The sequence below is a fragment of the Syngnathus leptorhynchus genome, chromosome 17, assembly GCF_054491065.1.
Source record: "Syngnathus leptorhynchus isolate UIUO chromosome 17, UIUO_Slep, whole genome shotgun sequence".
In the NCBI taxonomy this organism is placed as follows: Eukaryota; Metazoa; Chordata; class Actinopteri; order Syngnathiformes; family Syngnathidae; genus Syngnathus; species Syngnathus leptorhynchus.
Genome location: NC_141211.1, coordinates 747,830 through 767,261, shown reverse-complemented (window position 1 = coordinate 767,261; position 19,432 = coordinate 747,830). Strand labels below are relative to the sequence as shown.

The 19,432-nt window shown below is 52.1% G+C and overlaps 3 protein-coding genes and 1 non-coding gene across 16 annotated transcripts; 2 read left to right on the top strand and 2 right to left on the bottom strand.

The window, feature by feature from the left end:
- The first annotated feature begins 38 nt into the window (after window positions 1–38).
- trnaw-cca (transfer RNA tryptophan (anticodon CCA)) lies at window positions 39–110 on the top strand. Its single transcript has one exon. It is a non-coding gene; the product is annotated as a tRNA-Trp (tRNA).
- Window positions 111–223: 113 nt separating this feature from the next.
- On the bottom strand, window positions 224–9,307 carry LOC147042823 (FH2 domain-containing protein 1-like). Of its 4 annotated transcripts, none has more exons than XM_085935455.1 (12): window positions 9,090–9,307; window positions 3,481–3,833; window positions 3,339–3,400; window positions 2,977–3,073; window positions 2,748–2,833; window positions 2,365–2,465; window positions 2,218–2,288; window positions 2,048–2,155; window positions 1,877–1,947; window positions 1,690–1,807; window positions 1,345–1,509; window positions 224–1,080 (listed from the first exon to the last, which is right to left on the bottom strand). In XM_085935455.1, exons 1-12 carry the CDS (start codon window positions 9,115–9,117, stop codon window positions 382–384), a joined length of 1,959 nt encoding a protein of 652 aa, XP_085791581.1. In that variant the 5' UTR covers window positions 9,118–9,307; the 3' UTR covers window positions 224–381. The 4 variants fall into 4 exon arrangements, with proteins under 4 accessions (XP_085791581.1, XP_085791583.1, XP_085791584.1 ...); XM_085935457.1 differs by having other exon boundaries at window positions 3,481–3,829; XM_085935458.1 differs by lacking the exon at window positions 9,090–9,307 and adding an exon at window positions 4,200–4,384 and having other exon boundaries at window positions 3,481–3,829.
- On the top strand, window positions 4,421–10,508 carry dtx2 (deltex 2, E3 ubiquitin ligase). 4 transcript variants are annotated; one of them, XM_085935452.1, is made up of 9 exons: window positions 4,422–5,481; window positions 5,925–6,597; window positions 6,678–6,736; window positions 7,109–7,321; window positions 7,909–7,976; window positions 8,052–8,219; window positions 8,374–8,535; window positions 8,603–8,692; window positions 9,486–10,508. In XM_085935452.1, the coding sequence occupies exons 1-9, from the start codon at window positions 5,157–5,159 to the stop codon at window positions 9,723–9,725; spliced, it is 1,998 nt and encodes a 665-aa protein (XP_085791578.1). In that variant the 5' UTR covers window positions 4,422–5,156; the 3' UTR covers window positions 9,726–10,508. The 4 variants fall into 4 exon arrangements, with proteins under 4 accessions (XP_085791577.1, XP_085791578.1, XP_085791579.1 ...); XM_085935451.1 differs by having other exon boundaries at window positions 4,421–5,481; window positions 7,909–8,219; XM_085935454.1 differs by lacking the exon at window positions 7,109–7,321 and having other exon boundaries at window positions 4,423–5,481.
- Window positions 10,509–10,539: 31 nt separating this feature from the next.
- gtf2ird1 (GTF2I repeat domain containing 1) lies at window positions 10,540–19,385 on the bottom strand. 7 transcript variants are annotated; one of them, XM_085935437.1, is made up of 28 exons: window positions 19,076–19,383; window positions 17,404–17,534; window positions 17,198–17,339; window positions 16,907–17,116; window positions 16,650–16,833; window positions 16,355–16,463; window positions 16,143–16,263; window positions 15,933–16,028; window positions 15,759–15,842; window positions 15,469–15,652; window positions 15,345–15,370; window positions 15,083–15,206; window positions 14,943–14,986; window positions 14,796–14,876; window positions 14,613–14,726; window positions 13,820–13,855; window positions 13,677–13,760; window positions 13,432–13,615; window positions 13,302–13,357; window positions 13,153–13,224; window positions 12,812–13,079; window positions 12,701–12,729; window positions 12,575–12,622; window positions 12,423–12,500; window positions 12,161–12,353; window positions 11,959–11,996; window positions 11,767–11,885; window positions 10,540–11,684 (listed from the first exon to the last, which is right to left on the bottom strand). In XM_085935437.1, exons 1-28 carry the CDS (start codon window positions 19,239–19,241, stop codon window positions 11,616–11,618), a joined length of 3,090 nt encoding a protein of 1,029 aa, XP_085791563.1. In that variant the 5' UTR covers window positions 19,242–19,383; the 3' UTR covers window positions 10,540–11,615. The 7 variants fall into 7 exon arrangements, with proteins under 7 accessions (XP_085791563.1, XP_085791561.1, XP_085791564.1 ...); XM_085935435.1 differs by having other exon boundaries at window positions 10,540–11,681; window positions 16,159–16,463; window positions 19,076–19,384; XM_085935438.1 differs by having other exon boundaries at window positions 16,159–16,463; window positions 18,941–19,383.
- Window positions 19,386–19,432: the final 47 nt, after the last annotated feature.

The following is a 19,432-nucleotide window of genomic DNA, read 5'->3' as shown; positions in this document are numbered from 1 at the left end:
TATTCTTATTTAATAATTTTGCCGCGTATTCTGGCACAGACCTCGTGGCGCAACGGTAGCGCGTCTGACTCCAGATCAGAAGGTTGCGTGTTCAAATCACGTCGGGGTCAAATCGTTTTTATCTTTTGTCATCTGCAAAAACCCCGAGAAATACAAGATAAACCTTCACCTTTAAGCACTTTACAAAACCCTCACAATAAAGATGCACACCACATACACAAGATGTAGCAAAATATCCTTTATTGTACATATACACATCAAAAGAGCTTAAAATAAAATAAAATGGCATTTTGGAACGCTGATTGGCTCCCAAAATGTCCAAGACAAGTCCCTAGTTGTCTGTTAAAACACAGTTGCAGTTAAAAAAATAAAATTAAATGTCTATTGAAGGAGAGTATCCGTTCCTCTTGGGCTGGGCTCCTCAGTCTCCCTTTTTCCTCCAAAACGTCTGAAGAAGGAAATGAAGCCAGAGGAGCCGGCCGGATTCCCGACACAGGCGGCCCCGGAGCCGGACGAATACGAGCGATGGGCGGCGGCCCTCTGGAACAAAGTCCCCAGCCGGAAGGCGGCACTGGCAGTGGGCAGGGTCGGTGGCTGCCGCGTGGAGTCCACGGACGCAGAGCGTCCTCGTGGACCTGTTGCCGTGCTTCCCCAGAAGGCCTCGTCTGGCTCTTCGGCGTCCGCCCTGACACGCCGCCGAGGGCGTCGCTGCCGGGAGCCGGTCAGCGGGCTCAGGATGGTCCACGGCGAGCCCACGTCACCATTACTGGCGAAGAAAACATCTCTGGTTCTGGAACGAGGGTTGCGTGGCGTCGACGGATTTTCCTCGCCGTCCCCCTCGACTTTGGCATGTTTCTTCTCGGGACTCTCCAGTGCCGCTTGTTGGTCCCCGGTGGGAGGCTCCGGCGGCGCGGGCGAACGGGAGTTCCTCCGGCACCTGCTGGCGGAGAGCAAGCTGTGCAAGGCCGACTCCAGGCCGGATTCCAGGGCCGGGGGTGGTGCAGGCGCACGTTTGGCGCTCACGCGGAAGCTCTCCCGGCTCTTGTGACGCTGCTCGGCCGCCTCACGCTCACGATTCTCCTTTGGTTGGGAAGGAAACATTTTCTACTTTGAGAAACCCGTCAGCGGCTCGTGTAGTAGAAAATAAACATTGCGACTAGAAATAATTCCTTTCTGCAGACTCCTCTCGCCAAAAATGGTAGAGGCGGGATTTGATGGGGTTTTTCCCCCCCTTTTACGTGGCAAAATTTAATTGGAGAGCAGAAAAAAGCCATTTTGAACTTTATGGCCCACTGAGCCAAAGACAGCCCAAAACGACACTTTCGGTGGCCCGACGCGGCAAACCTGCACGGCGGTGACAAAGCGTCGGCAGAAGTCGTGGAAGATGGCGCAGCATTCCTCCAACTTGAAATTTTGTGGGTCCTCGCAGAAAAACTCAGCCACGGCGAAACTCAGCACGTCCAGCTCATGCAGCGACGAGTTGACGTGACAAAGCTCGTCGTCGCATTGCTGTAAAAACAAAACAAGAAAAGTTTTTTCTTTCATGCATTCTGACACAATAGTGATTTCCCCCAAGTAAATGTCTCTTTTCCAAGATTACAATGTCATTCATAAATGCAAGATGACTTTTCTTTCAAACATCTCATTTATCATTGATTTAAAAAACTAAAGTACAATTTGAGGGGGTACCGTGAAGAAGGGCGCCATCTGCTGGTGGAGTTGAAGATGTCTGCTGGCATACAGTTTGACCTCCTTGAGCTTCTGCACTTCTTTCTCCAAGTCCGCCAGCACGTCCTCTTTGCACACTCTTCTCACAAGTACACAAACAATCTCCAGCAAGACATCGACAAGAAAATAACGTGGAGATGACACGCACCTGGCTGCCATTCCGAGGTGCGGCAGCTGGCTGGGAAAGTTCAGCAGGTTGGAGTCAATGTCCTCTGCTTGCTATTGGCAAAAAAAAAAAAAAAAAGGGGGGGGGGGGGGGGGGGGAATAAGACAAACACCGTCTTCTCCACAAATACTCCACACACAGGAGCCGTTTGACCTTGGCGACGTAGTGCAGGAGGTTTACGCCTGGCTTGTTGGCCTTGGTGTCGGCCAGCTTGAGCAGCGACGTCATCCTGAAGCCGATGGCCTCTGCGCTGAAGCCGCCCTGCCGGCGTCCAAGCACACGGAAGTTGGGCGGCCGAAAGGACACGAGCGGCAAATACTCACAGCGTTCATGTAATTGCCGGCTTTCAGCACAAGGCGGATGACGGCGTGAAGCTCGTCGCAGTCCAGCAGTTCTGTGCGGGGGAAAACACACTCGCGAACACGGAGTAACTAGGCTAGCCAAGCCTAGTCTAACGCTAGCACGCATACCGTCCGCCGCTTGGATCATGACGGCCAGCGACTTGTTCACCTCCTCCATCAGAGGTGAGAACTCCTGGCGCAGGACCATGGTCTTCAGTAGCTCCTCGTAGCTGCGACAGTTAGCGCAAGTACGCTAGCAATGTTAGCATGAATTCACTGCGTTGTGCTGGTCCCCCCCCCCCCCTCGAGTCAGAGTGGCAATGTCAATATGTTCAATGGTAAAACAAAAACAGCAAGTTCTGACATCTTTCTTCTTTCTTCTGCTAAGATTTCATCTAACACCGGTACAACATTTTTTTGGCCTTCTACCAAAAACACGTACTGCTGACTCCAATTTCTTTACCTTGAGTATCGGTGGCTGATATCGTTAGTGTTTGCATTTTTCAACTCACTGGGGCACTTTGACCAGCTCCACCATGAAGCGATCGGCCTCGGATAAGAGCGACAGGTTTCCGCTGTAGGACAGCAGCTGCTTCACCTGCGACCAGTTTCATCAGCATGCGTGAGTGAGTGAGTGAGTGAGTGAGTGAGTGAGTGAGTGAGTGAGTGAGTGAGTGAGTGAGTGAGTGAGTGAGTGAGTGAGTGCCGACGGAGCCGTCACGACGAGCGAGGACGCGCTACCTCGCCTTCCTCGGGCAGCAGCCTGCAGAGTTCCTTCAATTTGCCGCAGTCGCGCCACTCGCCCCGAACGATGTCCTCCAGTAAATCCACCACTGGCCTGTGGGGGGGAGCCACCATACATACACTGGCTTTGTATTGTTTAACAGATTTGTTGTGCGTATATGATCATCACCGAGGGGGAAGTCAACAGAAGAGTCATGTTTTGCATGAGCGTGCGAATTTGGGAAGCGTGCGGACTTGGTCTTCCTGATTTGAAGGCTCCCCCCACCTTCGAATCATTCTCATTATTGAATATTTTTACAAAGTAAAATTTAACAGCTTCTATTTGGTTTATTAATAAAGAAATAGAGGAAAAATCTTACCTCTTAAAATATCGGAGGAAGATGCCGATGTTCATGCTCCTTTTGGCGTCCAGAATGCTCACCTGAAAACACAAACCATTTCATGGTGTTAGAGGAAGTTTGCTGCGGAACTCAACACTTCCCTTGCTGGAGAACTTCCCACCTGAGCCTGGGGCGTCCAAACATCACCGTTGTCGCGGCAACGCGGTCCCCAGAGGCAGGCCCTGGCCTGGGCCCGCCGGTCTACGTGGCCAAAGAGCTCGTCCATGCTGTGGGTGTCCAGCACCAGGTCTCTGGGGGGCAGCGCCGACGTCCACACGTTGACTTTGCCCAATACACGCTGGCTGGGGATGGGGTCCCAGTTGAGCTTCTTCATGGAGCGCCGCTGCGACGAGAATGGCGGAAGGGGGAGAGGAGGAGGAGGGAGAGGAGGAGGTGGCGGCGGACAAGGAGCAGGTTGCACAGAGATCTGCGCTGGCTCCATCACGCCTGAGAATGAGAAGGTCCCACTACTTTCTGCAAGCAAAAGAGCAGGACTGCCAGATACACATAATGCATTTGACGCCTTGGACAATTCAATATTTCATTTGCATCGGTCGATCGCTTATAACATTTTGACACAACCATTTTGATTATGGCTTTATTGTTCAGAAACCTTTGTTGATCTCAAATTGTCCAAATCTTCAACCTTGTCAAATATTCTCTATTTTTTGGTTATCCCCCATGATTACCTTTGAATGATTAATCTGATTAAAATGATGAATCGTTGCTCCTCTATTGATGCCGTCTTCTCCATTTCAATCAAGTGATTCGATCAAGTGCGGTTCGTATCATTTTAAAAGTTATTTTTCGGAGCGTCACGACAACCGAAACACTACTCACATTAATATTTGACGAACGTAGCGGTCCAATATGTCCAAACGGTACCGTCGCCTTTCGTGAGTGAAATCAGCATGGTAAGAAAAGTATAGGTTTCCCGCGAGGAAATACGGATGTCGGAATCGTCCCCACCAATCGGATCGCGGATTGATGGCGGCCAATCAGAGTCCCTTGTCGTTAGCACTTAAAATAGCCACAAGGTGCGGAGGGACGCCAAGTGCAGGAAGCTTCTCCACTAATCAGATCCGAAGTTGGACAAAACGAGTGATTTACTACCGTCTTGAGGAATTGGTTTTCTATTGGGCAAAGTTAGGCACCAAAATGCCAACAAATGGCGCTACAACAATATGATTATGTGGACTCGATTAGAATGCCTTTATTGTCATTGTAGCGCAGGGCACTAGTTGTGTCGTACCGACATACTGCCAGAAAGGGGCAGCAGTGAGGGAAAGAATGCTGCCTTCGCTTACAGTTGGAAATAGCTCAATTTAAGTCGCCTTGTTTGCGAATACATGCAATTGAATTTTTGGGTTATCTTCAAACCCTAAATAAAACGTGTTATTTTCACGTGAAGGTTTGGAAAACATGTCGATGTAAATCCTGAAAATGTCCAACAGCCTTCCAACGAAAATAACGTATATTTTTCCGAGTTTCTGAAGGCAGCTATGACGGAACGAAAGCACCCAGGCAACGCTGTCACAATAAAAGAAACGTCTACTAACAACGTTGAGCATTTTCCTTGACCCCTCTTCCGGCGTCTGGCATTTTTGCTCCATCATGTCTTTGGATATCATATTAAGTGAGCAAAGGTTGTGTTAGGTGCCATTATTAGAATTTTAACGCGTTCGCCATGCTGTTCTTTAACGAGCCCAGCTAGCCTAGCGTTAGCCTAGCCTTTCTTCGTCGAGGCTTCACTGTGACGTTAGCATCGAGCTCAAGCTAAAGCGGGGCCGAGAAACGATGGCGATTGTGTCGGGCTCCTGCGCGCGGGTTAATGGCTCCCGGAGCGGGCCCTCGGCGGCGGCTACGGCGGGCCCAGTCCCGGTCCCGTCGCCGTCCGGCCACTCGCAGCCCATGATAGCTGTGTGGGAATGGCAGGACGACCTGGGCCACTGGCGGCCGTACAGCGGCCAGGTGAGCGCTTACATCGAGCGCTGCCTGTCGCCGCGGGGCCACCGGGGTGGCGCACCCGGCGCTACCACCATCTGCTTGGGCCAGTCGGACCCCGGCTTGTCGCCATATCTCATCGACGTGGCCAGCCTGAAGCAGTTTAGACAGGACACAGGTGAGTTACATCTTGAACATCGATCGGCACACACTTTGTTGAGGCGTACAAGGCCCTGCTAGGTAGCTTAGCACGTTAGCCTTGGGGCGTTTGTTGTCATCTGAATGTCAGAGCTGCTCCGCCGGATTCACTGGACAAACCAGGCACAGAGTGTCATTATCCGCCCACTTTGCTAAGTAATGCGACATTTTTAGGTCCGAACTGAAGGGTGATGGCTTAACTACGGTGGCCGAACGGCTGTCAGAGAAAAGGCGATACACCAAGCAAATGGAAAAACAAATGCCGGCTTTGTTGAAATGACACTTCACTTGTTTAACCCTTGAGGCACCTCAGTGTCCCAAATGATCATTCATGTCACTTTTTCCTCATCAACGGCAATGGGCTGATTATTGGCATTTAAACAAAGAGCTCTTGAAAACGTATTGACTCGAATCTTGCTCCAGGCAAAACCCGGTCAGTACGGCGCTCCCTGTTCGCCCAGTCGTCAGGCTTGGGCAGCGGCGTGTACTGGGAGTGGGCCAACGACGAGGGTGGCTGGACGCCCTACGAGACGCGCACTTCCATCCTCCTGGAGCACAGCTACCAGGCCCGACAGGGCACGGCTGACTTGGGCCCGCATGGCTACAACTACATCGTGGACCTCACCTCCCTGGCCCAGGTCAACAAATCGTCAGGCTTCAGGCGGCAGGTGCGGCGGCAGTGCAACCTACCCTACCCGCTGGCCTCCTTCGGACCCCCGGCCATCCCCTCCGGGCCCTCTGCGCTTCCTGCCGGCGTCCTCCCTTCCTCTTCGTCGTCGTCTTCCTCCTCCTCCTCCTCCTCCGGGGGCCCGGCCTGCTCCTGCCAGCAGTGTCTTAGCCACGGGGCCACAGGTCCCATGCCCAGCCGATCCCGCCACTCCTTTTCGTCGGGCAGCCTGAGCCGGCCCAACCTGCAGGGGCCTGGCAGGGTGTCGGCGGCGGCGGCGGCCCACCCGACCTCCGTCTACTCCCCGTACCCCCGCAGGCCCCTCTCCGTCGGGGGGATGTCCTGGGGCACTCCCTGGCCTCCGCCGCCTTCTGCCAGCCAGCTCGCCGCACCCCTTCTGAGCGGCTCTTCGAGCGCCAACGGCCTAAGGTTGGCAGTACGTGGAAGTCGTGCTGGCTTGTGGGGATATCAACTAACGGCGCAAATTGTTTGCCTTAATCCCACTGCAGCGTTCCTTCCATCCCCGTTCAGCTCAACGGCTCCACAAGCGTCAGCTCGGCCCTGGCAGGTAAAAAGCCTTTCTTGGACCGTCTCCGCACCTTTCTGCGCTTTGCTCCTCTTTGATTTTTCATCTTTGGGAGATTTGGATTTTGGTGCCGACTCGTTATCTCTCTGCTTTGGTCTTGTCGAGACCCTTGGTAGCAGTTACCGGCGTTTTGCTTTGCTTTTCAAAGTGTAAGTCTGCATAGAAAGAAGGAAACCATTTTTTGGGTTCCAATGATGAAAGGAATCGTTTTTGGCGAGCCGTGTTTTTCATGACAACTGTGGCAGCTCCATCTCATCCGTTTTTATTTTTCAATTTGTTCCTTTCCGCTCCTGCACCTCACCTGCTTTGCCCCCCCCCCCCAAAAAAAAAAAAAACCCACCCGCCCCGCTCCAGGCATGGCCTCCATTTTGATGTCAGCGGTGGGACTGGGCGTGCACTTCACCACCACCACCACAAGCGCCCCCCTCCCGCAGCCTCCTCCTCTTCCTCCGCCGCATCAGCAATTGTCGCTCCCGCCGCTGCCGCCTCCCGTCCGCTACTCCCCCGCCGGCCAACCCAGCAGCAGCAGCGGTTCAGTTAAGAGGGCCAAGCGGCAGCACAGGAGAGGTAGCTACCACGCCGCTCGCTCACTCGGAGGAGCCTCGTTACCTCCATCGGTCCTCGTGTCTCCTGTCCTGCCATTTTCAGAATTTCAGTCTTATGCTTCTCGTCACCTGTCATCCATCCATCCGTTCATTTGCCATTGTGGTACCTCAAAGTACGGGGGGGGGGGCATACTCATACCGGTCTGAAAAGAAAGATGATCATCTTTTCTTTTGTGTACGACACCAGCATCCATCCATCCATCTATCCATCCATCTGCCTCGTGAGATGCTATCAGAGGCCAGACGGATACGCACGCCGCACTCGCGTCTCCTGCCCTTTAGTGTTCAAAGCGATGGGCGCCGCCGGCCCACCAGACCATTGTCTAAAAGCGAGTTTGGGCTCAGTCCGCCCACGTCACTCACCAGGCTTGGGCCCCCCGTTTCAAGCCATATTTACAGTGGCGTCAAAATCCGACACTCGTCCCACATGGGCAACTTTTTTTCATCATCTTTGACCGTGCTTCCCGCTAACTGGCTTTTGCATGGCGCGCAAAACTGCGCCAAGAAAGAAGCTGTAAATTTCCCCATGAGCCTGTGTTCCGTTTTCAGCTTCTGCTCAGAGAGCCGAGGAGGTGATCCGACGTTACATGGAGGCGGTGCCCGGCGTCCCAGATGAGGTCGTGCTCGACCGACTGCATGTTTTGCAACAATTTTTTTTTTTTTTCCCTAACACCTTCCGTCGCGCTTCCCAGGACTGCATCATCTGCATGGATCAACTGTCCAATCCCTCCGGCTATGAGGCGCAGACGACGGAGGAGGCCGGCCAGGGCATCTTGCCGGATGCCGTGGGGAAGTTTGTCAAGTGCGGGCACACCCTGCACATGCTCTGCATGCTGGCCATGTACAACAACGGCACCAAGGTACGCATGGAGAAAAGGATTTGGAGAAAGATGTAACTGGACTATTTGAATATTCTAAGATTGAGAAAATATTCAAAGATGAAATGGCCAACTACGCAGTTCCTCTAACAAAGTGCATGGGATGGACAAGTCGCTCTTCTCTTTAACCCCGCAGGACGGCAGCCTCCAGTGCCCCTCGTGTAAGACCATCTACGGCGAAAAGACAGGCACACAGCCCAAAGGCAAGATGGAGATTTACAGCATCCCCCAAGCGCTGCCCGGACACCCGGACTGCGGCACCATTCAAATCATCTACAGCATCCCGCCAGGAATACAGGTGGGTTGAGAAGCGCCGTCGCTGGCTGGCTGGCTGGCTCACGGCGGCTGCTTTTGTGTTGCCGCAGGGTCCCGAGCATCCCAACCCGGGACAGCCCTTCACCTGCCGGGGATTTCCTCGCTTCTGCTTCTTGCCCGACAGCGACAAAGGCAGAAAGGTAATATGTTTTGGGAGCCACCCGCGGTATGTGGGAAATCCCAGCCACCAGTTGGCTAAATGCTAACTTGCGACGACGAGACTGGCTCACCTCACTCACGTAAGCTAGCATGATAGGGCCGTCAATAACAAGGGCTATTCTCACACGCAAGGTGCACTAACGTGTTTGAAACATCTTTCAAAAATTCAAATGCAACTATTCTACAACTTTCCAAGGGACAAATTGAGGTTTAATTGAATGTTTTACGCACAGCGGCGTTAACTCGTTTTTCAACTGCAGCCCTCAAATAAGCCAAAGTACCTGTTGTAGTCCTTCCTTTATCATTAACAAGGCCAACATTCTCCAAACAATAAAGGCGAGCACATTCCCAAACATACAAAAGGTTTGATGGACTTACTTTTTCGATGACTTGAGTTTCCTTCCATGGCTCGGTTTTTAGATATCAGTTTCCTTGCCAGCTTTAATTGCTGTACATTCTCCTGCAGTATGTTGTGCACAAAACGTTACTAATGAGTACAAATAAAAGTGCTCTCAGAAAGCAGCCCCCAGTTCCTCAAAGCCATCCCAAACATTTCCTTCTGACAAGCGCACCTGTTCCAATCAACTGGCCTTGTTCACAAGACTGTTAGCCTGGACGCAAATTATTGCCCACTAGGTGGCACACTTTCTCATTATACAACTTTGAAAACATCCCAGAGGTGCAACAGAGTCAAATATCACCTCCGGTCACCATAAATCCACCCGGTATTTTTCATCTTACCTCGTCCTGTGTCTTTTTTTTGTATGACCAAAGGTTCTGGAGCTGCTGAAGGTTGCGTGGATGCGCCGCCTCATCTTCACGGTGGGCACGTCTAGCACCACCGGCGAGCCCGACACGGTGGTGTGGAACGGCATCCACCACAAGACGGAGATGATGTCCAACCTGTCGGGACACGGCTTTCCGGATCCCAACTATCTGGACAACGTCCTGTTGGAGCTGGCCTCTCAGGGCGTGACCGAGGACTGCCTCAAAGCCCCCGGCCCCTCCAGCTAAGTGCACAGCGCCGGCCCCCCCAAAATCAAAAGAAAACTTTTCACATCCTCCTATTGGAAGGGAACCCATTTCAGACCGGGACGCAGTATAAACACCACCATCCAGGCACTGGAATGGGGAAGAACCCGATCATTTTTCCACTTTTGGAAGTCATACCAGAGCCTAATAGGCGCTGGAAATGCAGCACGCTGCCAGTTTTCTGCTACGCGTGCGTCTGATGCAGCTACATGCCTGCAAACCTTATTCTGGGGGGGGAGAAAATGTTGTGGTATGTTCTTCATTTCTAGCTTCATCACCCAACCACGTTTTCCCGCTCGGTTGTCGTGACGGCATCGATACTTCAAAGAAGCACTTTAGTTGTGACGGAGCAGAAAACTGCAATTCAAAACAATTCCACAAAAATAGGGGGCAGAAATTATGCAATTGAAAGCGTAGCAAAGTGATGCTGCGTTAGTTAGGGGAGTACTTGGGGAGAAAGAAAAGGTCCAAATTGGATTCATGAACGAGTCGTGACCCACGAGTCAGAAGAGATGTTCTTGAACACGTGCTTTGGTTTCCATTTCCATTGGATCCTGCAGCGTTTTACCAACTCAATTAGTTGATTTTGCTAAATGGGTTAGCGTTGTAGGCAAATCCTGCACGGCTTGACTCTCTACCCCGACTGTCAATCTGAAGACAAAAGTGCTCCGATGGTGACAATCACGGCCTCACTTCCTGTACTCACATGAATGATCCCGCCTCTCGCGGCACAAGTCACTGCAATAAATGATTGATGACAACAAACGGTGTCAATTGAGAACCACGCAGCGGTACGGAAAATAAAACAACTGTGCAAGGCAACACAATTTATTTGGAAAGGCCTAATTGGCATTAAGGTATACAGCATGTTGGTACACGTGGGGATTAGTCATAGCATTCTTTACTGTTAAGTCAGGAACGCTGGGCCCTGCTTGATACATTCAGACTGACCTGTTTGTTTTAGCCACATAATAGAATGGTACATATAGGTCAAAGCCCCTTGGAGCATTTATTCCATATCCTTGATATCTATCTTAAGGTCCACGAGTATGCTACTGAACACAGAGCGAGCTACTTTATGTTAACTCGTTGAATTGTATAATGTCAAAGTTGTCCTAGTGTGCAGAAATGTCATACGGTAGCGGAAAAAAACAAAAATTCCTGAAACCTGATCTTGAATAAATGCTCAAATGGCTTTTCATAAATGTGCTAACGTACAAAAGGCTGTGTTAATCTCAAACTCCGTGAGAGGGCGTCCATACGATGGAAAGAAAAACGAAGAACTGGTTAGTCTCTTTTGCTCGGTAGCCACCGGCATTTTAGCTGGGTAAGGGTCACACGGTCCTTAACTAGGTTAAAGCTCTCGACTAATTGGTCGGTCACAGTGACGGTAATACCGTTAGCTGACGACCGGTTAGCTGGAATGAAGATGTAAACGGCTGCATTAGCTTTGAGCTAGTTTGTCAGGATGAAGCCGTAGCTAGGTCAGCTCATCAGCAAGTGGCCACCTTGAGTCGAGCTGTCGTGCCAGCGGTTTTAACTGGACAGACTGTTGCTTAAGCTTTTTTTTTCTCCAAAGTATCAATTCAGAGTATGAGGCAGGCCCCTCATTAAGCGTTAGTGTTTTAGTTAGCATCCCTGTACACGGCGGTGTTACAGTTTAATAAATAGAATAAATAAAGAAAGGTACGAACATTAGCATATGATATGACTTAATAGTGTCAGTAATAACGCCGTGGATGCTAATAGCGCGCGCATGCACGCACGCGCGCACAATGTGACTTCTTTTTAGTGCTCAGGTTAGCAAACCAAACGACAACAACAACAACATGGCAGATTGTTGACCACGCCATTTCTGGGCTTTGACTGGGTTCAGTAGTTAACTTTTCCCGGTACTTGCATGTTGACTCCGCTGTAGTCCACCATGTACATTGGCCACTGCTGAGGACGGACACCAAATGGCAGGCAGCAGAGAGTCAATCACCGGCTGGCTCCATTTTGTTCATAGATATTCGACACGTACCATGACTGGAATCTGATTAGCTGATGGGGCAAGCTCTGCGGAGGAGGGGGCGGGGCCTCGGTGGCTCTCCTGAACGCGCTTGCGCTTCCGCCGACTGGTCGAGGCTTCGGGCGCTAATGCTTAGGCAACAAAGACAAGTTGAAGGTCAACAAAAGGGTTGCGTATAGGTGACGACGACGCGTGACTGGATACCTGTGTTGCGAGGCTGACTGCACAGTTCGGAGAAAGGCCTGCGAGAGACACAAAAGGGAGCGTACGGCATTCATATTAGCAGTCTGTCCACGTTGGCACCCAATTTCTCCATCTCAGCTGTTATGCTATTGGCATTTGATCAATTGGAAAAAGGGAAGGCTAAGCATCAATTGCTGTATTTGTCGCTTGCTTGCTTACTTACTGTAGCTGGCTCTTGACGCTGAAGCAGATTTTGTCTTTGGCATGGAGGATCCTCTCCAGGCAGGCGGCGTCGTAGGTACCCGGGTTCCGGAAGGGCACGTCTTCGGGGAGGCCTTCCACCTCCACGCTCTCGGGGCTGCCGCGGATCAGCTTGTACGGCACGGCCACGGCGCGGTCCAGCCCCAGAGCCTCGCCTAGAGACACAGCGACGTGACGCTACAATGTTTCCCAGACGGCGGCGTACGATGTCTTTTCTGCATTACCGTATTTCTTGTTAAACAGCTCCTTGACCTGCTCGCGGAGGACCACCTTCTCCCCAACTGGGTTGACATCGTCGTCATCTAAGAGGAGACCAAGGGTGGCATTTATCCATCCACAAGCTAAGCTACTCAAAAGTGAGCCACAACCTACCTACCATTTATGCTAGCGTAGGCCTTCTTGAGTAAAGTGACCCGGCGAGGTGCTGAAGAACATGAGGAGGGCTTTTTTTTTTTTTTTTTAATCAAGGGACCAATTTGAGCGCGTGTTGCTCTGTACTCACCAGGTTTTGGAATGAGTCCTTGGAAAGGTCTGGAAATGGATAGGCAGCGGTTAGCTTAGCTTAGCTTCATTTGACAGCAACAACAGACACCACAATGGCGATGGCATTCACCTGGTGATGGTGAAGTTAATTTTGTCAGCAACAGCCAGGATGCGCTCCAGGTTCTGAGAGCCGAAGGTGCAAGGCTTGCGGAAGGGGATTCCGGGCGGGAGGCCCTCGATGATGACTGAGTCCGGGTTGTTCTTGATGCGCTTGTAAGGCACTTGCACCGGGTACTTGATGCCCAGCGCCTGGCCGTACTTTCTGTTGAACAGGTCCTGGACCTGCTCCCGCAGCGTGTTGGCCAGGTCGATCCTGGACAGCTTGGACTCCAGGCACTCTGGAGATGGAAAAGGCTCTCTCTCAATGGACATTTGGGCTACACAGCGTTAGTCATCCAATGAGCTAGCTACCTGAGAAAGCGGGTCTTTTGGACAACGCAGAAGCGTCCTCTGCGAGCGCTGTCGCCTCCTTAGCGTCCAGCTCTTTATAAAGAAGCAAGCATTCAGAAGGTCAAACCCAAAATGGGAAGATGGGCCATTCAAACTTTGGCCTCCCTCACCCGAGTCGCAGACGGAAGGCATCTCTTGCTTGACCTGCTCGCTCAGCAGCTCGGGCCTACGGACACCACGAGGCCTGCCGTCAATGACGCTCGGCGTTTGTTTTGGCACGAGTGTGTTGTTTCCGCTCACGTTTTGATGACAAACTTGATGTGGTTGGCGGCGGCCAGGATCTTGCGCAACTTGGCCGCCCCGAAGCTGTTGGGCCGGCGCAGGGCGATGCCCTCGGGCAGCCCGCTCACAAACAGGTCCTCGGGGAACGTTTGGAACTTGGAGTAGGGCACCTTGGCCGGCTCGGGGAGGCCCAAAGCTTCAGCTGAGCGACAAAAGCATGTTGAAAAATAAAAAGGTGCTTCCAAAAATAAGCGCCAACTTACCGTACTTGATGCTGAATAAGTCGTCCACCTGTCTGCGCAGCTGAAGAATCATTTCACCAATGTCCTCCACCAGGCCGCCTGCTGCTGAATGGAAAGACACGTTTTAATGGAAAACAAGAGAAGAAGATTGCCAAAAGCCTTACCTTCAGAGGGTCTTCGGAGGTGGCGCGCTTTGGCGGCTGCAAGGTGCAAGAAGAGCATGTGAGAATTTGGAAAGGCTTCCAAGCAGACTTTGAGCTTGTTTCTGTAATTGGCCTCCCTTGCCATGTATTTTGCACTTTGATGTTCATTTGGAGCGCTTGTGTGCGCTTGCTTACCTCTGCTTGGTCTCCTGCAGTGGTCATTTGCCAAAGAAAAGAAACTTAAGCAAAGCACAGTCAAAAACAAGAAAAAAAAAAGAAGAAAGAGTGTGTGCGCTGAACCCCAAGTTCACATTTGTGTGGACTCTCGTTATGTGGAAGCAAAACAAGGTTTCGATTTTGTGATTGCTTCTTTTTGTTTTGCTTTGCTACTTCAAGAGAGTGACAGCACAAATGTCGCCTTGGGTCACCACACAGCTGTGTGATCAGCAATCATCCTAGTGCAACTTGCTAGTGGGACAAGCGCTACAGGATGGCTGGCTGGCTGCCTACCTACCTACCTGCCTGCCTGCCTGCCTGCCTGCCTGCCTGCCTGCCTGCCTGCCTGCCTGCCTGCCTGCCTGCCTGCCTGCCTGCCTGCCTGCCTGCCTGCCTGCCTGCATGCCTGCCTGCCTGCCTGCCTGCCTGCCTGCCTGCCAGCCTGCCAGCCTGCGTTTGCATGTTGCAACTTCACTAAAGGGAAAGTTTATCTGCAAGGGCCGAAACAACAAGAGGCTACAGGGACGGGCGGTGGACAGGGGATCTGCCAAGCCGGTGAGGGATCGGTCGGTGGCTGGGGGGGAGCTGTGGCGCTTACCTGCGAGGGGGCTCGAAGGAGAGGACGTAGCCCGACACCAAGGGGCGGGCTCAGACGTGGCCCGACACGAGGGGGCGGGCTCGGGCTCGCCGGCCTCCTCGGCGTTGGAGCCGGCTTGGAAAAACAAGAGCAAGGTTTGGACTTTCCTTGCCATTTGAGATATGGCATGTTTGTCTCACTTACCCGGCACCGTAACTTGAATGATGTCCCCGTCCGGAGGCTCCGTTTTAATCCTCTTAATGGGGAGGCAATCTGCCGAAGGACCTGCAGGGGGCATCGTCATCATCATCTTTCTCCTGCCCAGATGGCCGGCCACTTTTTAGTTCTCACCTGCTTGGCACTCAGCCAGGGGACTGGCGCACACGCTGGTGGACCTGTGCAATTCAACACACGGGACGGGACGGGACAGCTCATTAGGAGGCGTTTGCACGGTGCCGTCTGCTGGCCCAAAAAATGCAACGCGCTCTGACCAGCCGCTGTGAGGATTGACCGGCAGCTCTGCGGCGCCGGGCGTGAGACTCGGGTTCTCGTCTTCTGGGGCGGAGGAGGCCGCGTCCTGCTTGCTTTCTTCCTTTGACATCTTGGCGGCGGCAGCTTGGAGGAGAGCCCAGACCATACATGAAATAAAACACGGTCGGGTTTCTGTTACAATGGCAAAGCTCGGGACCTGAACATAGTTGCAGGCATCTTGACACAATTATAATACCATAAGGTGAGCTGAACTGATCTTACCTGTGAAAATCTTTTCATCAAACATCCTGGAAGACAAAGCAGACAGTGAAAAAGCGCCCACGCACTCGGTCGGAGTGAGCCTTTCGCCGACGTTCCTCGAAACCAAAGGAAAGCACGGACGTACCGCTTGACCGCAAATCGGATGGCGTGGCGCTGGTCCAGGATGCGTTTGAGTTTGGGGACCCCGTAGGTGCACGGGCGCTTGAAGGGGATCTGGTCCGGAATGCCCAGAATCTCCACCGCGCCCGGGTCGCACGCTATCTTGCGGTACGGAACCGGCACCATGTGGTCCAGACCCAGGGCCTCGGCTAGAAAGACAAGAAAAAAAAAAAAAAAAGAACGCCGTTGGTTTGAATGCGTAGGAAAAGTGGGCCGGTCCATCTTTGCTTTCATTTAATGGCAGATCCCACTCACCGTATCTGCTGTTGAACAGAATCTGGACACATTCCCGCAACGTGTTAATATCCTCCGTCTCCCGAATGAACAAGTCCCATTTTTCTGCCGAGGGAGGGAGGGAGGGAGGATGACCCTTGAATGAATATTTGGATTTCATTTGTGTTTCTAGCTAGCGGTCGGTTGAAGGCGTACCCGATTTCTCGTGTACGATGGAGAAGAGTAGCCTCTTGGAAATGTGGACACTCGCAGGTGTCTGACCCTGTTCACCGGCTAGTTTTGTTGTGTCATCTGCGGGTGGACAAAAACGCACAGACAGAGAGAAAAGTCAGCTGAATACACGGCACCCGGTTCCGAATCCGGGCGGAACTCCCGACCGCCCGACCGCCCGCCCGCCCGACCGACCGGCCGGGGGTGCTACCGTTGCTAGCGGCAGCCTTCCCGCACGTGCCCTTGTCCGTCCAGTCGGCCAGTCGGTCCTTGGCCAAGCTGAGGAGCGACGTGGCTTTGAAGTCCGGCGTGCCATCTGGGTGGGGTTTGGAGGACATGGGCATGCCGTACAGGAAGTTTGAGAGAACAGAGTTGGCGGAAGTGGCGGGACTTGGCGGTGTGACTACCTGGGCAGTAGTCTTGACTGGGCCAGCGCCGCTCTGAGCCGCGGGGCTGCCGGAAGAGCTTTGATGGCCCAGCTCTGCGCTCGCCGACTTGGACAAGTCTTCCGTCGGCCTGCGCGACAGACCGGAGGAGGAGCCGCGTCAAACGCGTGCTCTCCAAATTCGTCTCGGAGCCCAAACGAAATACGCCGCAAATAGTCCCGCTTACAAAAATAGCGGCGGAACTAGTCGCCCAGCCTTAACCAGACGTGAAGCCGCAACTTGTCACTGAAATTGTCAGGGAGCGTTAGGTGCTGACCTTGTGACGGTCAACTGTATCCTGTGGCTTTGCTCTAGAATTTTTATGAGCGTCTTGGAGTCGTACTCTGACGGCTTTCTCAAGGAGACGCCCTCCGGTAGACCGTGGGCCACAAGGCAAGCGGGCTCCTTCTGGAGCCATTCATAAGGCACGGGGACCAGGGTGCTCTTTCCCGCCGCTTCACCTGCGCACACCGACGCCGTAAATATAGGTGTGCCACAACCCTCAAACACTTTGACACCTGCCATCTGCCTTACTGTAGAGAACGGTGAAGACCTCGTCCACCATCTTCCTCAGAACAAAAATGTTGGACTGCGCGTCTGTTTGTGGTGGTGGCGGCGGCGGCAGCGGCGGCGGCAGCGTAGGCGCTCTGCCCGTTTTCGCACGCTCGCCTTCCTTTCCCGCCTTGGCCAGATCCACATCCTGGTCTTTGGCGGAGGTCACGTCGGGCAGGTACGAGGGCGCCCCTACAGGCAAAGGATGAGAGTGGCATCGAAAACCTACCACAAATAAGTGCCAAATCCTCAGGAACACGTGGGGGGACTTACGGCAAAACTTGTAGAATTCAGTCTGGATTTCTCTCCTGGAGTTGAGGAAAATGCGTCCCTTTTCCGTACCAACTGCGATAACGCTGTCCTCGTGCACGGTGACACAGGCCACCTCGGCGTTCAACTTGGACATGGCCATGCACTGGACCAAAAGCTCGCTTACTACACACGTCTGGTAAGTTGAACGGTGGCGGCGCCAGACTTACCACCGAATCCAGGGCCGACACCAAGCTGGTGAGGATCTCCTGCCTGGCAGACGGCGCCGGAAGCGCAGGATCGCAGCGGGAGGTGGGCCGCACGCCATCACATGTCAGCTTCCTCATTTGAGACATGGCCGCTAGAGAGACACCAAGAACACACCGTTAGCAATATGCTAGCATCTGTTTGTCATCAACGATCATACTTTATATTAACATAGCATCTGCGAGTCCTACGTAAACATGTTAATACAGTCGCCCCTTTAGCGCCTCCGTCTGCCCACGTCTCCATCGGTTATCTTAGCATCCGTCGGTCAGCCGTCTCAGTCACATGTCGTTGGCCCAACGGACGAAGACGGGACTGGCCGGCGCTGCCGCGTTGCCACGGCAACCGCAACCCGTCTCCTTGGAAACTAATCTCGGGGCATGCGAACAATGTAGCGCTGGCCCTTTAATCTCTGCAGACACTGCCGAGCATTATGCCTGGCTTCATGGACGGAGGAGGAAGACGGACGGATGAAGAGGCAGGCGTGGCCGTCCCGTCCGTCTAAATGTGTTTTCCCCCGAGGCCGCGGCAAACATTCACCGATTAGGGCCTGAAAATAGACTGAGCCCCAACGCATACCCCAGATCAGGAAGTGACGGGACCCGGATAGAGCAGCGTGAAAAAGAATACAGTTGGCAATGACATACAAAGCTGCTCGAGTGAAAACCACCAGACACAATTTGACACTTTCAAGTTTGGGTGGAAAAGGTGGGACATATCCCAAAACAAGATGGAATATCTATGGTTAGTAACATTTGGCACGCAAGAGTTAGCCACCGTGAATTGAAACACCAAAATGTTCAAGCAGTCCATTTAATCTCCTCAAACGCTACACTGGGGATCAAGAACTTTTCATTTTTCAAAGGATAGCGTAAACCCGACATGAGGTTATTTTCACAAACATTGTTGCTTTTATTAACACATAAACACACACGACCCCAAAATGAAAGGAGGAGCGAGCACAAATCAACAACTGTCGTGCTATCAAAAAAAAGTTCATTTTAATATTTAAGATTGTGTTCAAAAACAACAACAACCGAATGACGACTTTTAAAGGCTCCGTTTGGTTGCACAGCAGCTGGCTTTGTTGGCTGCTCCTAAATAACCTTTAAGCAGACACTTTGACGAAGGACAACCCAAAATAACAAAAAGACAATTGACACCGCGCGCGCACACGCACCGTCTCGGTCTTCAAAAACAAGATGGGTCTTTTTCTTTTTGCCGCTGTCTTAATTGACTGACATTCTTGAGTTCAGCAAGCAACCAAGCGCGAGCTAATTAGCTAACGGGCTAGCTAAGTGGCTGGCTAGTTAGCTCGCGAGCTAACGTTAGCACTCCCCCTCCCTCTCGTTGATGTCGTCGCGAAATAATCTATAGATTCTTCACGTACAATCCACTCATTTCTCAATTCATCTACAACGTATGATACAGATAATGCTTGAGAAGGTTGAAAGATGTAAAAAAAAAAAAAAAAAAAAAAAAAAAGAACCCATAGCTCACCTTAATTCGCGATTAAATCCGCCTGGTCGGTTGCTGTCAATCCCAGAATAGGTTTTTTTTTTTAATCCATCGTTAAAAACGCACAAATGTCGCTCAACGCACTTTTTTGGGGGGTGGAACAAACGTAATCCCAACCTGAATATTTGTTTGTATCTCCTCTCTTGCTCTTGTTTTTTTCACTAGTAAGAGTAGTAGTGTCCTTTTCGCAGCCCTCTTCTCGTTCTTTGTTCTGTAATCCAGTAAAATTGAAAGTCATTCGCCCTCCTGCTAATCCCAACCCCAACTCAACGGCGGCGTCCATTGGCTACGGCCGGCCGGCGGGGCCGAGCAGGATTAACCGCCGGAAAGGGGGGACACCATTGAGAAGGGGAGAAAAGCAAATTCCGAGCGTGTTTGATCATTTTATTGCATCCGTCCAAACCACTTCACGTGCCCGCGTGGAAGCCTGCGGGAAGGAAATGAATAAAATGCCAATTAGTAATGCTCGCGAGG

Coding starts and splice junctions, on each gene's coding strand:
- gtf2ird1 (XM_085935433.1), bottom strand. CDS start 19,241: ATGGACGCCGCCGTTGAGTTGGGGTTGGGATTAGCAGGAGGGCGAATG. Junction 14,877..14,942: donor CCTGGCTGAGTGCCAAGCAG/GTGAGAACTAAA, acceptor TGCCCCCTGCAG/GTCCTTCGGCAGATTGCCTC. Junction 12,501..12,574: donor GGCCTACGCTAGCATAAATG/GTAGGTAGGTTG, acceptor GTCTCCTCTTAG/ATGACGACGATGTCAACCCA.
- dtx2 (XM_085935451.1), top strand. CDS start 5,157: ATGGCGATTGTGTCGGGCTCCTGCGCGCGGGTTAATGGCTCCCGGAGC. Junction 6,598..6,677: donor TCGAGCGCCAACGGCCTAAG/GTTGGCAGTACG, acceptor ATCCCACTGCAG/CGTTCCTTCCATCCCCGTTC. Junction 8,220..8,373: donor TGTACAACAACGGCACCAAG/GTACGCATGGAG, acceptor TTAACCCCGCAG/GACGGCAGCCTCCAGTGCCC.
- LOC147042823 (XM_085935455.1), bottom strand. CDS start 9,117: ATGGAAGGAAACTCAAGTCATCGAAAAA. Junction 3,401..3,480: donor TTTGGACGCCCCAGGCTCAG/GTGGGAAGTTCT, acceptor TTGTGTTTTCAG/GTGAGCATTCTGGACGCCAA. Junction 2,156..2,217: donor CCGGCAATTACATGAACGCT/GTGAGTATTTGC, acceptor GGACGCCGGCAG/GGCGGCTTCAGCGCAGAGGC.